Source organism: Barbatula barbatula (assembly GCF_947034865.1).
Source record: "Barbatula barbatula genome assembly, chromosome: 19".
Taxonomy (NCBI): domain Eukaryota; kingdom Metazoa; phylum Chordata; class Actinopteri; order Cypriniformes; family Nemacheilidae; genus Barbatula; species Barbatula barbatula.
The window spans coordinates 10,973,516-10,988,222 of NC_136782.1; the positions used below are offsets into that span (position 1 = coordinate 10,973,516).

Sequence of the window (14,707 nt, forward strand, 5' to 3'; positions counted from 1 at the left end):
CAGCAATGGCGGAACACCTGAAGCACGCTGGGGTAGTGGATATAAAAGATGAACGGTAAACAACTTTCATCGACTCCAAAACATTTAAACATGTGTTAACCATAATCCATGATTTTGTTGTTTACTTGTTTTTATGGCTGTTAGGAAATAATTGGTAGTGCCATAGCTCTGACTTCCATGCTTCAATGGTGGAACACATGAATCATACTCTTGGAAGAGCTGGTGGTCGGGGACCAAGAAGAGAGTAGACATATTCAAGCATAATAATACTGTATTTTTGTTATTTTCATGTTTGATTAATAGCTGCATAACATTAATGTTAAATTAAGTAATGTTTATTTTCTTGTTTGAATTGTAGCTGTTTAACAAATGGAAGACATTCCAAAAAATGGGATGTTCACTATAAAATATCCTGCGCTAAATTAAAACACTTTTTGCCTAAATCCACGAAAAATGTGTTTTTTTGTGATGTAGCCGTGATTAAAACGTTTAACAGACGTTCAGAGGTCAGACCGATTTAGGGATTTGTCAATAATTGCTTGCCTTACATGATATTACACAATGGGTGTGTGATTATATTCAATGTATAGCTTGCTGCTTAATGTAAGCGTAGCCTATATATAAGCCTAACTTATAATAAACGTCCAGATGATGACAAATTTGGACGTCCAGGGACGAGCAGAAAAGACGTGGAAATCACGGCCAGGTGACGTCAAATGTGTCCGTTCAACTTTCATTTTGGAACGAAATTTCAACCGTAACGTGACGTGTAGTTTGAAAAATGCATTAAAAAACATCAACGTCATCAACTTAAGATGAATTGTGTAACACAAAAAATTAAAAAACGATTCAGTATGTTAACAATATTTATACCTTTTAAAGGCGATGTCTATTTCTTTACAGCAAACCGGCATATTAGAGCAATATGACAGATGCAAACAAAAGTCTCTTACCGGGAAATGTGTTATTGATATCTGGTCAGTTTCATACAAACTTGTTGTTTAAAGGGACATTTATTTAAGGGCACCCTTTGTAGTCGCTTTGGATAAAAGTGTCTGCTAAATGACTAAATGGAAACGTAAAATGGAAATCGTTGATAAACTCGGTGTCCAAGTTCAACGCTCCCTCCCACCCAACCACATCACGTGATTGTTACGTAACTGAAACGTAATCCTTTTTGTTTATTGAACAAATATAATATCAAGTACAATGTGACAATTAAGAGCAAAAATAAACAACAGTAATTCAGAAGACAAAAAGCCAGTAAAAGGAAGTAAAATTAAAAACAAATAGATAAAAATAAAAATAAATACAAATAAAATTGAGCCAGGGGTAACAAAAACTTAAAATAAATTCAAGAGATAGAGAAAAGCCTCAAGACCCTTTTGGTTTTCATTACAACAAAGCTGAAATATTATACTTTGTGCACATTGTAACAGACTTTAATGCTTTGGCATTGTTAGAAGAAGAGATGGTACCCAAATAACATTTAAGGTCTTTGCAAAAGATTATAAAAAGAGGTTTGACAGACAAAAACTTACACTTGTGTACAAAAAACTTGGCTAGAAAAATAAATAGATTTATAAGAAAATACTTGTCTTTTAGATTTTTGTCAGAATTATAAAATTCAAGTAAGATATCCTTAAACATCAAAGAAAAGTTGACTAATAAAGAAGCACGTACAAACAGACACAATTTTTCCCCAAAATTAGCTACATGAATACAGTCCCAAAAAAGATGAGGAACAGACTCGTCTTCCACTCCACAGAAGGAGCAAAGGGGATCCAACTCTGGAAACATTTTTTTTGATAAAGACTTTGACTGGGTAAAATCGGTGCAAGAACTTGAATGATACCTCTTTAACCTTTTTAGTGATTAAGTCTTTATTGGATAGAGACCACACTTTCTTCCAAGGAATATCATTAAAACTATTACTCCATTATGAAATTATAGAAGGGACAGTTATAATATCACTCTGAAAAAGTTGTCTAATCTTTCTAATCCTAGAAGAGGGACAGGATAAAAAGCAGATCCTCCCTATTGCAGTTTCGCATGGATGTATCCAAGAGGTAGAAGATAGTTAAGAATCAGCTGAGTTTCTTAAAAGTGCAATAGCTCCACTGGGGATGGCATCCATCACTATGGCAAAGTCTCGTGGGGTGACAGGAATAGAATATAACTGAACTGTAATCTACAAACCCATTAACAAGACTAACGAGTCACCTAATGGACACAGGTGAACCTAATGACTAATCAACAGACCGTGAAAATCTAGATAAAACAAGAGTCAAGACTGTTGTAGTTGATCTTGGGTAACGGTTCAGGTTTACTCCTGAGTCACTCATTTGGGAAACCTTGGAGCAATACTGCAGGTTGAATCGGTTTCAGCCAACTCATCCACCCAGTTGCTCAACTTTCTTTGCTTTGTTGAGGTAGGACAGAGAGTAGGCAGAGGTGTATAAACTGTGCACCAAATCTGTGTGCGACTCCAAAACCAACAGCTCAAGATGCGGGCGCTGGTAACGCTTCTGGCAGTTCTGCTGCTACAATATGATTCAACATGTGGAGCGACTGACCCGTAAGTACATTTATCATTCTTTTCATTTTAGCAGACATGCAGAATACTACGCTGTCGAGAGAAGTCACAAAAGCATCACTGGGGTGGTACCCTTTTTGAAAAAGTACTACTTCGCACCTTAAGGGTTTTTATTCCAACAACAAATTATAGCAGTAAAGTTTACTTCACCTCACAATCACGTACCAAGCCTACTAAAGATAAAAATTTGAAGGAACTAATAGCTAACTTGTCGGCAGTAAATGTTTTTATATAAATGCAGTTGTCCACTTTTTATCTTTTATTTCAGTCTTTGGGAATGTTATCTTCATATCTAGATACTGTATATCAGGACATGTATATTGGTTATCTGCTTCCAATGTTAAAGAATCATCCGTTATCTGCCAAAATGTTCATATCTGTGCATCCCTATACATAATGTATAAATATTTGTTTCTAAATGGTGCAAAGGGCACCATCCCAGTGACCGGTACAGGTTTTCTACCTTTTCTGGACCCTGTAAAGGTCCAGGATTATCTGTTAGCTTTCATCCGTTGCTGTGGAAAAGTTATGAACGTATAACAGCAGTCCGTTAACACATGTACCTAAACATCTTTTGAAATGGTCTAGAGACTGTTATTGATGAAATACAATTATAGCCACTTCATATTATAAACTTGTATGGATTTCACAAGCCTTTAAAAACATCTCTTGTCTTGTTTAGCCTTTTAATTCACTTATTCATTTACTTGAAATGCACCAACAAGTTAACATATGCAACATTTTCCTGAAGTCTTCAACATTACCCAGTGAGTTAGAGATCGCTGCTTCATTCTGCTACAAGCACAACTATAAGCATTGTAATCGATAATAATGCAGTTCCTCAAAGCACTCAAAACCGTTACTGTGAATAAAAGCAGTGTTTCCGTTTTGTCTTCTAGCACATACCTGGTTGCAGTCACTTCTCAGGTGGTGAGCGGCACAAGTGAGACTCTGTGTGCCCATATTCATGAGCCCAATACAACCCTTTCTTTAGTGGTAACCTTAAGCTCGGATAATGGAAATAGGACAATTCTTAAAGAGAACTCAATCGGAAGGAATTTCTACAAGTGCGTGCCTTTCCAGGTCAGTATACTTAACAATTACAGTATATTGTGGTCATTCCCTTTTGTATGTCATTTATTTTTTTGAATATTCTTTATTAATCATTTATTTGTCTTTGACCAACAAATCCATTGATTATATTTGCGTCTTTGATCGACTGGTTGGATCGTTTAGCGAAGTGGTTTTCTAGCAAGAGTTAGTAACACTTTGCTTTAAAGCTCTTGTTCCTTGCTTTGGATCCTGTAGGTCCCTGTAGTGCTTATAGACACTGTGGCAACCGTCTATGTTAAAATTGAAGGAGACAAGACATCACTAAACAAAACTACTCAGATTCTCATAAAGCCTCCAATGAAGCTCATTTTCATCCAAACAGACAAGCCAATCTACAAGCCAGGAGAAACCGGTATTTTTGTATTCGTTAAATTGCCTGTGCTTCTACATATCAATGAATGTGATTTAACGGCATATTTTTTGTTCATACAGCCAAGTTTACTCGCTTTATTTCTTATGTGCTACTGTGCTGTTTACAATTCTCTTCCCTAGTAAAATTTCGCATCGTCTCTTTGGATTCCAATTTCTTGACTCTTAATCAGAAGGTAATACTATCCATTTGTTTACATTTTTTGTCTATGGCATAGTCAGTAATTTTCGGTAATGGCCATCAGTAAGAAATGGCTTTAACATGACATAATCCTTGCTTCATTTATCAAAGTGCAGTCAGGGTTTGAATAGCTATTATGCCAGCTCTTCAAGCATTGTCACTTTAATACCAATGATCAAACTCAATCTTTTTCTGTTTTCTTTTCAGTTTCAAACCATAGAACTCCAGGTACAGTATAAAATCCTTTAAGCATATGTTTGTTACCTTTCTGTCAGTCTCTCGATGTTATGTCGAGACCACCATATGGGTTTAGAACTTGAGAACCAGTGTTCCCTGATCGTAATTTCAAAAGGCCAATGAACTGTTCTGGCCAGTTGCCCTGATTAAGGACCTTTCTAAAGGGAAGGGCATGGCATGGCACCACAGGACAGACCTGTGGAACCTCTCAGTCTTCATGCACTGTCCAACTTGTCCCGAGACCCCTGCCTCCAAACCTAGACTGGTGCACTGGATTGTGGATGCCATCACTACAGCATACTGGTCCCAAGATCTCCCATGCCCTCTTGCAGTGAGAGCTCACTCCACCTGGGGTATAGCCGCCCCTAGGGCACTAGCACAGGGCGTCTCAATGGCAGACATCGCAGAGCTGCGGGTTGGGCTATGCCCAACACTATAGCAAGGTTCTACAGTCTTCGCTATGGTGCTGCTGTACACCTTTATCTTGCATGGTAGCAACAGCTAAGATTGATGGCCGGTTCTGCACACACCTGCTTTCTGCCTTCATTAGGTCATTGTGGAGATTTGGCCATCCTCTGCAGTGACCGGGCGGCACCAGCCAGGTTCCTCAGCACAGAGACCGAATGAATGGGCTGGCCGTCTTTTATACCTGTATGTACAGGGTAGAGACTGGCATGGATTCTTTTCAAAAGTAATTTTTTTTTTTTTTTTTTGAAACTGAGATCGGTTCTCTAGTTCAAAGCCCCATACTGTCATCTCAACATAACGTCTCATTCCCTCCATCCGGGGAACTGTGGTAACAGTTGTAAAAGAAATTCATGAATTATTAGGTTATTTTTTTCTAGCTAGCGGTTTTCAGTTTCATCACACTGGCTTTCTTTGTGCCACTTGTAGGATCCTAACTCGAATCGCATTGGTCAATGGTTGAATCAGACCACCAGTAATGGCATTTTAGATCTCTTCCATCGCATTACACCACAGGCTGCTGAGGGCAACTACGTCATCACTGCTTGGGATGAGAAGAACCAACAAACGACACACAATTTCGAAATTGAAGGATATGGTTGGAACTAGAAATCAGCTCTGACAGTTTCTTGCATAATTTGTCCTGTTTTTTAAAACGTCTCATCTTGTTTGTTGTAGTTCTGCCTAAATTTGAAGTCAACGTGAATCTTCCACCCGTTATAACGCCCACGAATAAAGAGTTCATACTAAACATTTGTGCTCGGTAAACACTTTTGTTAAATTTAGCAGATAAAAGCAACGTAAATGTTATATGTCTCATACTTTTTTCATTTTTGTAGATACACCTATGGGAAGGGTGTGCAGGGGTCTGTTACCGCTGAAGTGTGTGGATCAAACTATATTTTTTACCAGTATCGCCAAAGTGCACCTAAAACATGCAGAACTTACATCATAAAGGTTTGCTACAGCCTATTAAATACTTTGTTTGAAACTGACTACTGTGTCAGGAAAATGATATTTGATGTCACAGTTCGAAGATGCAATAGATATAATAGTTCAATAAACCGCATAGGAAAGCTTCTTACACCATGTGACATTTCGAATTTAAATTCATGTAAATTTTTCATGTAGACTGACAAGACTGGCTGTGCCTCTCAAGTTATAAATGTATCTGAATATGGCATGCGTCCAGGAGGACAATTTCAAATCAACTACAAGGTAGAAGAGGATGGAACCGGTAAGCTTGTCAAGTAAAATTGCTCTTCTCCCAGTTAATTGTCCTAGAAGTACCGATTAACATTTTTATTCGTGTTTTTCAGGGATTACTGTGGAGGGTTCAGCTGGAGTTTCTTATAGCAGTGATGTTATCACAGTTTCCTTTGTGGACTCCGCAGATATATACAAGCCTGGGATTGCCTATGAGGGAAAGGTTGGATGATGTTTTTTTTCCCAGTGTATATAATAAAGATTTAGTCAAGATCTTTCTCTAAAGACCAAGACATTTATGAGACATACCAAAATTACAACATCAATACTCTTAATTGGTAACAAAACTGTCACAAATTCTTGTTTCATGTTTTTAACAGGTTCTAGTCACTGATGTATACAACAAACCACTGAAAGGTCAAACCGTGTATCTCATTGTAAACTACAATTTCAAAAGTGTTACTATGACACTTACGACTGACAACAACGGCACAGCTCGCTTCTCTTTAGACACGACAGTTTGGTCAAGTCAACCTGCTTATTTACAGGTTTGAATGTTTTCAACCATTATATACTTTTATAACTTTGCTGAGCAATTGAATGAATACATATACACAAATGAATGACATCCTCCTTTTACATTAGGCTCGACATATTGAGGATAAATGCCAGAATGGTTTCTGGCCTGCAGAAAGAGATTATAATGGAGGCAGTCTCTCCTTAAGGCCGTTCTACTCCAAAAGCAAAAGTTTTCTAATGTTCATTTCTACTTCAAACCCATTGAGCTGTGCGATTGGTGCAAATGTAGAGGCCAGTTACATCATTCAGGGCAGTGCACTGCTCAAGGGACAGAAAACACTGGATGTCTTCTACATGGTATGTTTAACTATAGATTTAGTCATACTGTACATTGCTTGCAACCATAAATCCATGTTTGTTTGCTTTTCATAAACGCTCACATTGTTTTTCCACTTTGTGGGATCCAGGTCTTTTCCAAAGGCAGTATGGCTCAAAATGGCCTTGTGTCTGTCAACGTGCAGTTTGGAACGGGTAGGAAATGGATATTACGAATAATTATTGTTTTCTGTATGTTCTAAGAGCCTCATTTACTTTGACCGGTTTTCCCTTTGTTACAGAAAACAAAGGCAAATTGTCGTTCACCTTAAAAAAGACCACAGCCCTCTCTCCATTCGCCCAGGTGGTGGTGTACACAGTTCTTCCCAACGGAGAAACCGTTGCGGACAGTTGGAACTTCCCGATTGAGCAATGCTTGCCAAACAAGGTCAACAAATATCACATGAAACATGTATAATGCACATCTTTTATTTTGATTAAATAATCCCTGTATCTGTGCTCCAGGTGTCCTTAAGTTTCTCATCTTCCGTGGCTCTGCCTAAAGACACATCGTCTCTAAACCTGAATGCCCAGCCTGGTTCCCTTTGCTCTGTCAGGTCCATTGATCAGAGCGTACTGCTTTTTAGACCAGAAGCTCAACTCAACGCTGCCTTTGTACGAACTGTTTAACAGAAGAATCTTTAAAAATGTTTTTATTGATCTGTTTGATTAAGTGGCGTAAATTCATCCTGTAAATGAACTTGATCTGTAGGTTTTTGGAATGTTGCCAGTCCAAATGTTGGTGGATTACCCATATCAAGTCTGGGAATATAATGAAGATCCCTGCATACCTGTAGACATGGATCCAATTGACCCCCCAATGCTGGCGAGGGAAAGACGTTCACGATTTGGTTATCCTTATTACAGTAGCAACGATGCATACGGTGCCTTTAAAGTAAGATCTCATGTTGTCCTGTTTCAGTGGTTGTTAGTTATTCATTATCCATTTAATGAGACATGATGCTTGCTTTCTAGGCAATTGGAGTCAAAATGGCTACCAACTCTGATGTGAGAGAACCGGTTTACTGTTATGACTATAAGGTTATGATGACAGCCATGGGTAAGTGACATAATCTTTCTTTCTGATATTCTATACTTTCTGTACATACTGTCTGCTCAAACCGTTGCAGGAGGTGCATTTCAACCGAATGCAAGAGAAAATTTGGCTTTTGGTCCACCTGGGGAAGACACTGTTCAAAACACAATTCGCAAGTTCTTTCCGGAAACTTGGATATGGGATCTTGTGCCTGTGGGGTGTGTATAGCTCCCGCTTATGTTACTATACCTCCATTCCCTTTCTAGCATACAAATAATTAATCCTTATGCAATTGTACTTGGATTGATTATTCATTAGGAGCTCTGGATCCGTGACTCTTACAAAGACTGTTCCTGACACCATCACTAAATGGGCCACAGATGCTTTCTGTACATCTTCTGTTGGTTTTGGAGTTGCACCCAGCACCGCTCTCACTGCCTTCCAGCCGTTCTTCGTCAGCCTCACGCTCCCCTACTCTGTAATCCGTGGAGAAGAGCTCGCACTCAAAGCTACTGTATTTAACTACCTCTCCAAATGTATTATGGTGCGTCACCCTGATAATTCTGAAAATATGCACATGACTAACATTGTATCTGTTTTATACACAAAGCATTTTTTATAGAATATTTTAGTCTGCTTAAGCGACAAAAAAACTAAAATTGTTTCCCCATTTTTCTAAATTTGCAGTTTATTTCTAGTCTCTTCTGTAGCCAAGTTGACTACCTTTCAAAAATGCATAATCTGTGAAAAATTTTAAAATCTCCACATTTCACGTGGATAATCTGTAAATAACATCTGTGTGTTATAATGTACAGGTGAAGGTCACACTGGAAAAGTCAGATCAGTTCTCAGCTCTGCCTTGTAATGGCTGCAATTACACTCAATGTCTTTGTGCAGAAGAGAGCAAAACCTTTGAGTGGACGGTTACAGCATCTGTTCTGGGTAAATCCAATACATTCATATGGTTTGTTGTGCTCAAGATTGCAAGTACACTTTCTATAAATGCAGCTATGCCCCACTTATCATGGCTACACTGGTAATTCTATGTAATATTTTAAATGTATACATATGATTGAATCACATTATTTTAAAATACTTCACTTCGCCCCCATATCAACAATTATTTTCAATGGTAATTTATTCCTATTGAATAAAATGGTAAGTAACTGGGGGCAAATTGATGTGATTAACATTTACAGTTAATAAAATCACATTCAATCACAAGTACACTGTCCTTACATTTTATTTTTACTGTATATTACAGGAGAGGTAACGGTTACGGTGAGAGCTGAGACTGTGAAGACGCTGGAACGTTGTGGGAATGAGATTGTGACCGTGCCAGAAGGAAGGCGTATTGATACTGTGGTGCAGTCGTTTCTAGTCGAGGTGAGCCTTTCTAAAACCATAGAAATTATAACCTTTAGACATCGCCATCCTGGTTCAATAATGCTGAATTTTTTTGTTTTTTAAATGAGAAACTTCTTGCAAAGCCTTTAAATCTGTGTCGTACACTGAAAAGGAAATCTTGCTGAGACCATAAGAAGTCTATTTTATCGATTACTAAAATTATAACAGAGTTTCAAGTTTGTTACAATAACTAATGTAAAGTTGTGTTTGTCAGGCAGAGGGAGTTAAACAGATTATCACTCAGAATGAACTCCTCTGTTTAACAGGTCAGTAATTTGTTCTGTCACTTTAAATTAATAATGTTCTGGCTTCAATACAATTTAGGCTCGGTTTTAACCAACAGTTAACACCAATTCTAACTCGCCTCCAGATGGATACTTTGATTAATATTTGCACTTATGTAATAAAATGCAGCATGATAACCGACAGTTTAGACTATGTAGCTTGTTTTTTAGTTCAGTTATATTGTGACCGTGATACTTAAGTTGTCTACTTAAACTAAATAACATAAAAATATGAAGTTACGTCTGAATGCAATGCTGTGATAATAATTGGTTTTATTTCAAAGCAAGGGAGACGTATCATTGACTTAATTATATTTCTATTAGGCAACACTGTGAACACAACGGTCTCTCTTAAACTCCCTGAAGTTGTTGTGAAGGATTCTGAAAAAAGCTTTGTCACTGTTCTGGGTAAATTCAATTTAAGTGTCTAAACATGCATAATGTATTCATAAAAAAACACTAAACTTATTGCTACTCGTGCTATTAACTGTGTGCTTTTTAGCTGAAATGATCTGCTCCTGTTTGCTCCACAGGTGATCTGATCAGTCATGCGTTAAGAAACATCGCTGATCTGTTACGGATGCCTTACGGCTGTGGAGAGCAGAACATGGTGAACTTTGCCCCCAACATTTACATCCTTCAGTACTTGGAGAGCAGTGGACAGCTCACTCCTGAGATTTTGGCACGAGCTAAAACCTATCTGCAGACTGGTGAGAATTATATTATAATGAATATAAAATTATTACAGTATATTCACACTTCCAATTTTGCAAAACTGACAAGTTTGTTTTGTTTCCTCAGACAAATTTATATACAATATAATGTAAAATAAGCAATATGAAACGTTTTAGAAATTATAAAGTTACACAGTGCAGTAGTCATAGTAATATTCAAAATAAGGCAAAAACGTGATTTAAATGAAGAGCCTTATACTGAAGCTTCAGATATTCATGTTCATTTTCTTTTCACAGGCTACCAAACACAGCTGACATACAAACATTATGATGGGTCTTACAGCGCTTTTGGAAACAGTGATCCTTCTGGGCACACCTGGTCAGTTTAAAAATGGACAATGAAGCATTTGGTTCTATAATATTTTCTGTGTGACTGGGTTGCAAAGTATAAATATTCTAGTTTTTGAAAACGCATTACGCTTCTCAGGTTAACTGCATATGTGATGAAGATTTTCGGAGGGGCAAAGAAGTATGTGTTTGTAGATGACACTAACATCGATCAGGCTAAGATTTGGTTGGGTCAGCAACAGCAGGGGAATGGCTGCTATAAAACAGTGGGTGTCCTCTACCACAATGATATGAAGGTAAGACTAGAAACAGGATTGGTGTTGACAGCTCGGCTGAACTAAACTTTCACATCTGCAGGGTTGTTTATCCCACAATAGGCCCTACAGCAAACAGACAATCACATTATTGAGCATAAAAACAGACACTATGTACTATAGCTATCTATTCTTTACATAATCTACTTATAATTGTAAATTTGTATCAATGTTGCTGTTATAAAGTCTCTCTGCCTTGTTTCTTTCAAAGGGTGGTGTCAGTGACGATGTCACCCTCACCGCATACATCGTAGCAGCTCTGCTGGAACTGGGTGTGAATACCACTGTGAGTGTTAAGACTCCATAACAGTCTCTATAAATCCCAAGTAGAAGGCCTTTGGACACCAAACATTTGCGTTATTGGACAGCTTCTCTATTCATATTGCTAGCATTGATTGCAGCGGGGCAGCTGCAAGTATAGATTCAACCGTACTGTCTAATATCTGTAAATGTTTTTACACAACACCACAGTCTATAAATCATCTGGATTGTCGAATTTACAATACTGTGAAGTTTAGCTATAGCCTACTTTAGGGTTTGGGTTCTGCGTAACGTACACTTCAGAAAACTAACTTTTTTGTTTGATATGAAAATGGCTTTTGAATATGTACATGTTGACAGGTTTCAACATTGTGCTTGGCTATACACATTGTGTGTGGTGTGACAGAAGCCTGATTTTATAAAGTTATTGCAACTAACAGAGATTTGACTTTTGCGTGCTCTTTAAGGATCCCATGGTGAAGCAAGGCCTTGTTTGTCTCAAGGAAGCTTCCAGCAACCTTGACAACACATACTTCACTGCCCTGGCCGCCTACACATTCACTCTTGCTGGAAACCAAGACATGAGACAGAAACTCATCTCCAACTTGGACAGTCGAGTCAAGAGAGAAGGTGCCATTCAGCTCTGAATAAAACATTTTTAAATAGGATAAAATTGTTTTCCTAATCAGAATATTTACCAAGACCCCATGAGACTGAGGACTTGATTTATTGCTGTCTTCAGGGGTTGGGCGATATTGGACCCAGGCAAAGACTGGGCAAATGACAGGCTCTTTAGAGGTAGAGATGAGTTCATACGTGTTGTTGGCGCTTCTTTCTGGACCAACACTGCCATCATTTAAGCTGGAATATTCTGCTACCATTGTACGCTGGCTGGCCAAGAGGCAAAATGCCTTTGGAGGTTTCTCTTCTTCTCAGGTACAGTAATGTTATTTCAAGGCCATTCATGATTTACCTACAGTGGTTCTCCATCCAAGAGTGTAAACTAGTGACCACTTTAAAACCTAGTGTAGTTTCAATATACGGAGGCTGTTTTGACAGCCTGTAATTGGCTTCCTCCCTCTCTGTGAACAGGACACTGTTGTGGCCCTCCAGGCACTCGCTAAATACAGTGCTGCCACCTACAGTCCAACAGGAACCGTTCTTGTCAATGTGACCTCTCCCTCAAACCTGAAATACAACTTCACTGTCGACCAGAGAAACCGACTGCTTTACCAAGAGAGACAGCTGCAGCCAGCTGCAGGAAACTTCACACTCGCTGCACAAGGCCAGGGCTGTGTGTTTGTTCAGGTTAGTAAGATGCCTTCACGTGTTGCTCTTGAGCTTCACATAAAGTGTTTACCCAAAATATGGACTTTCCATCATGCCATATGTTTTCAGCTGAATTCACATTTGCCATTAAAACATAATTTTATTGACATGACAATTCAAAACTCTCTCAAACATCCATTTGGCCTTTACGTCTTCTGTTTTTTCCTCAGTTTGCCTTGCACTACAATGTCCTGCCCTCTAACTCCTTGGCCTTCAGTATTACTACAAATGCAACATCAACGTGTAAAAGGATACAGTACTATACTGTCACATTAGCTTTCACTGTCAGGTGAGCAGCTTTCTTCATGTAGTAGCCCTCGTGAGTTTAGACTATCTTTGGTTTCATAATTTCTTAAACAATTACAGTTGCCGCGTATACTATGTCTTTGTTACTGCACTAAACATTTTATACACAAGTCTTTAAAAACATTCAGTTAATCTCTACAAGGATATGGCCATGCCTTATATTTATATAACCTGGAAAATATATTAGACCATAAAGAACATTTGAAGCCAAACAACAGTTCCTTCAAAGCATTTAACCTTTCACGTGCCAAGACTTGTGTATGTGGCTTGATAAACAGCAAACACTGAACCATATTTGTTATTGTTGCAGGTATAATGGTCCACGAGAAGAGACAAACATGGTCATCATTAATGTGAAGCTGCTGTCTGGATTTGTGCTGGATTCCTTGTCTCTACAAACTGTGAGTAAAAAAACAAGACTGAAGGCCTGAAAGTGTCAATCTCAAACGCAGCAGCATTTGAAGTGTTCTCATTGGTGTCTCTGTGTCCATAGCTTCAGCAGGATTCCAGAATCAAACTTCTGGAGCAGAATGAAGGACATGTCATCTTGTATTTAGATGGGGTAGGTCTAAGTGTAAATTTTGGCATTTTAGATGGATTTTTGGCATGTGTACATGAATGACATCTGTTTTTTTTTCTAAGATGAAAAGGGAGGGGGAGAATTCCTTTACCTTAATGCTGTTACAGAACGTAGTAGTGAAGAACCTGAAACCAGCTGTGGTGACGGTCTACGATTACTACAAGACTAGTATGTGTTTATTACATCACAAGTGTTAAATATTTGTTTAATCCACATTTAAAATGGAAATACTAAACGGAAAACAATGCTTAAAGGAGTATAAATTTAGCCTAGAAAATATTTGGAGCAGGACAATAAATGCATTGAATTTAATCTGCAAAAACAATGTTAAACGCTTTACGCATGTTTTAAATGGGTTTTGTGCCTCAAGACGTGGCCATACTTTGATGCAAAGTTGATTGTGACAGCGTTTACAAAAATATGATTTTTGCTGCAAAATCAAAATTGCACAAAGATGGAATATGCTGTTGGGTTTTAATGCACGTCTGTTTTAGGTGAAGGCGCTGTGAAGCAGTACACCTCCCCATGTGTCAAGTAATGTATCCGTAAGTTATTCCATTTGTCATTTTGAGATGTGCTCTTAAATTTAAATGCTGTAGACAAATGTGTACTTGAGGCTTTTACTAAAAATGTGTAGCAATCACAATACTTTTTCACTTTTAGATGAAAGTGCTGTCACAGTCTGGATTATCGAGGTGTTCACTCCTAAACCATTCATTTCATCACATGCAAGAGATGGAATTAATTCTGACGCTTGATTTGTTGAAATATTCCTCCTGATGGACATCGGCTTACTGATGGCAAGCTACTGTGTATATAAACTCCATGATAATCAAACGCCAGATTTATGACCTCCAATGATTCATATGATGCTATTGAATAAAGAGTTTCCACTTCTAAAACCTGTATCCTGTAGTTTACTTCATTATAGCATGGATTGGCTGGACTTAATCTACAATAAATTCTAAAGGTTGAGTTATTAAAGTACAAACTATAAGACCTCTGACCTTTAGGACTGAATTTAACTAAATGTATTGACATTAATATATAAAAAAAGCCATAATGCATTCATCTAGTTTTCTTTTGGAAAAAAATAAATTGAAAATA

General features: G+C 38.0%; 1 protein-coding gene across 2 annotated transcripts; it reads left to right on the forward strand.

Moving 5' to 3' along the window:
* Window positions 1-2,291: 2,291 nt before the first annotated feature.
* On the forward strand, window positions 2,292-14,507 carry LOC306908699 (alpha-2-macroglobulin-like protein 1). Of its 2 annotated transcripts, none has more exons than XM_079481824.1 (36): window positions 2,292-2,578; window positions 3,496-3,679; window positions 3,905-4,061; window positions 4,202-4,254; window positions 4,467-4,487; window positions 5,391-5,559; window positions 5,640-5,724; window positions 5,801-5,918; window positions 6,093-6,198; window positions 6,281-6,390; window positions 6,548-6,715; window positions 6,813-7,043; window positions 7,154-7,217; window positions 7,304-7,449; window positions 7,527-7,676; window positions 7,774-7,956; window positions 8,037-8,121; window positions 8,192-8,315; window positions 8,416-8,641; window positions 8,913-9,039; window positions 9,362-9,483; window positions 9,719-9,770; window positions 10,113-10,196; window positions 10,322-10,498; window positions 10,760-10,841; window positions 10,950-11,106; window positions 11,336-11,410; window positions 11,853-12,015; window positions 12,128-12,321; window positions 12,478-12,693; window positions 12,885-13,003; window positions 13,331-13,421; window positions 13,514-13,582; window positions 13,663-13,768; window positions 14,095-14,145; window positions 14,264-14,507. In XM_079481824.1, the coding sequence occupies exons 1-35, from the start codon at window positions 2,508-2,510 to the stop codon at window positions 14,136-14,138; spliced, it is 4,329 nt and encodes a 1,442-aa protein (XP_079337950.1). In that variant the 5' UTR covers window positions 2,292-2,507; the 3' UTR covers window positions 14,139-14,145; window positions 14,264-14,507. The 2 variants fall into 2 exon arrangements, with proteins under 2 accessions (XP_079337950.1, XP_079337951.1); XM_079481825.1 differs by having other exon boundaries at window positions 2,305-2,578; window positions 3,496-3,663.
* Window positions 14,508-14,707: the final 200 nt, after the last annotated feature.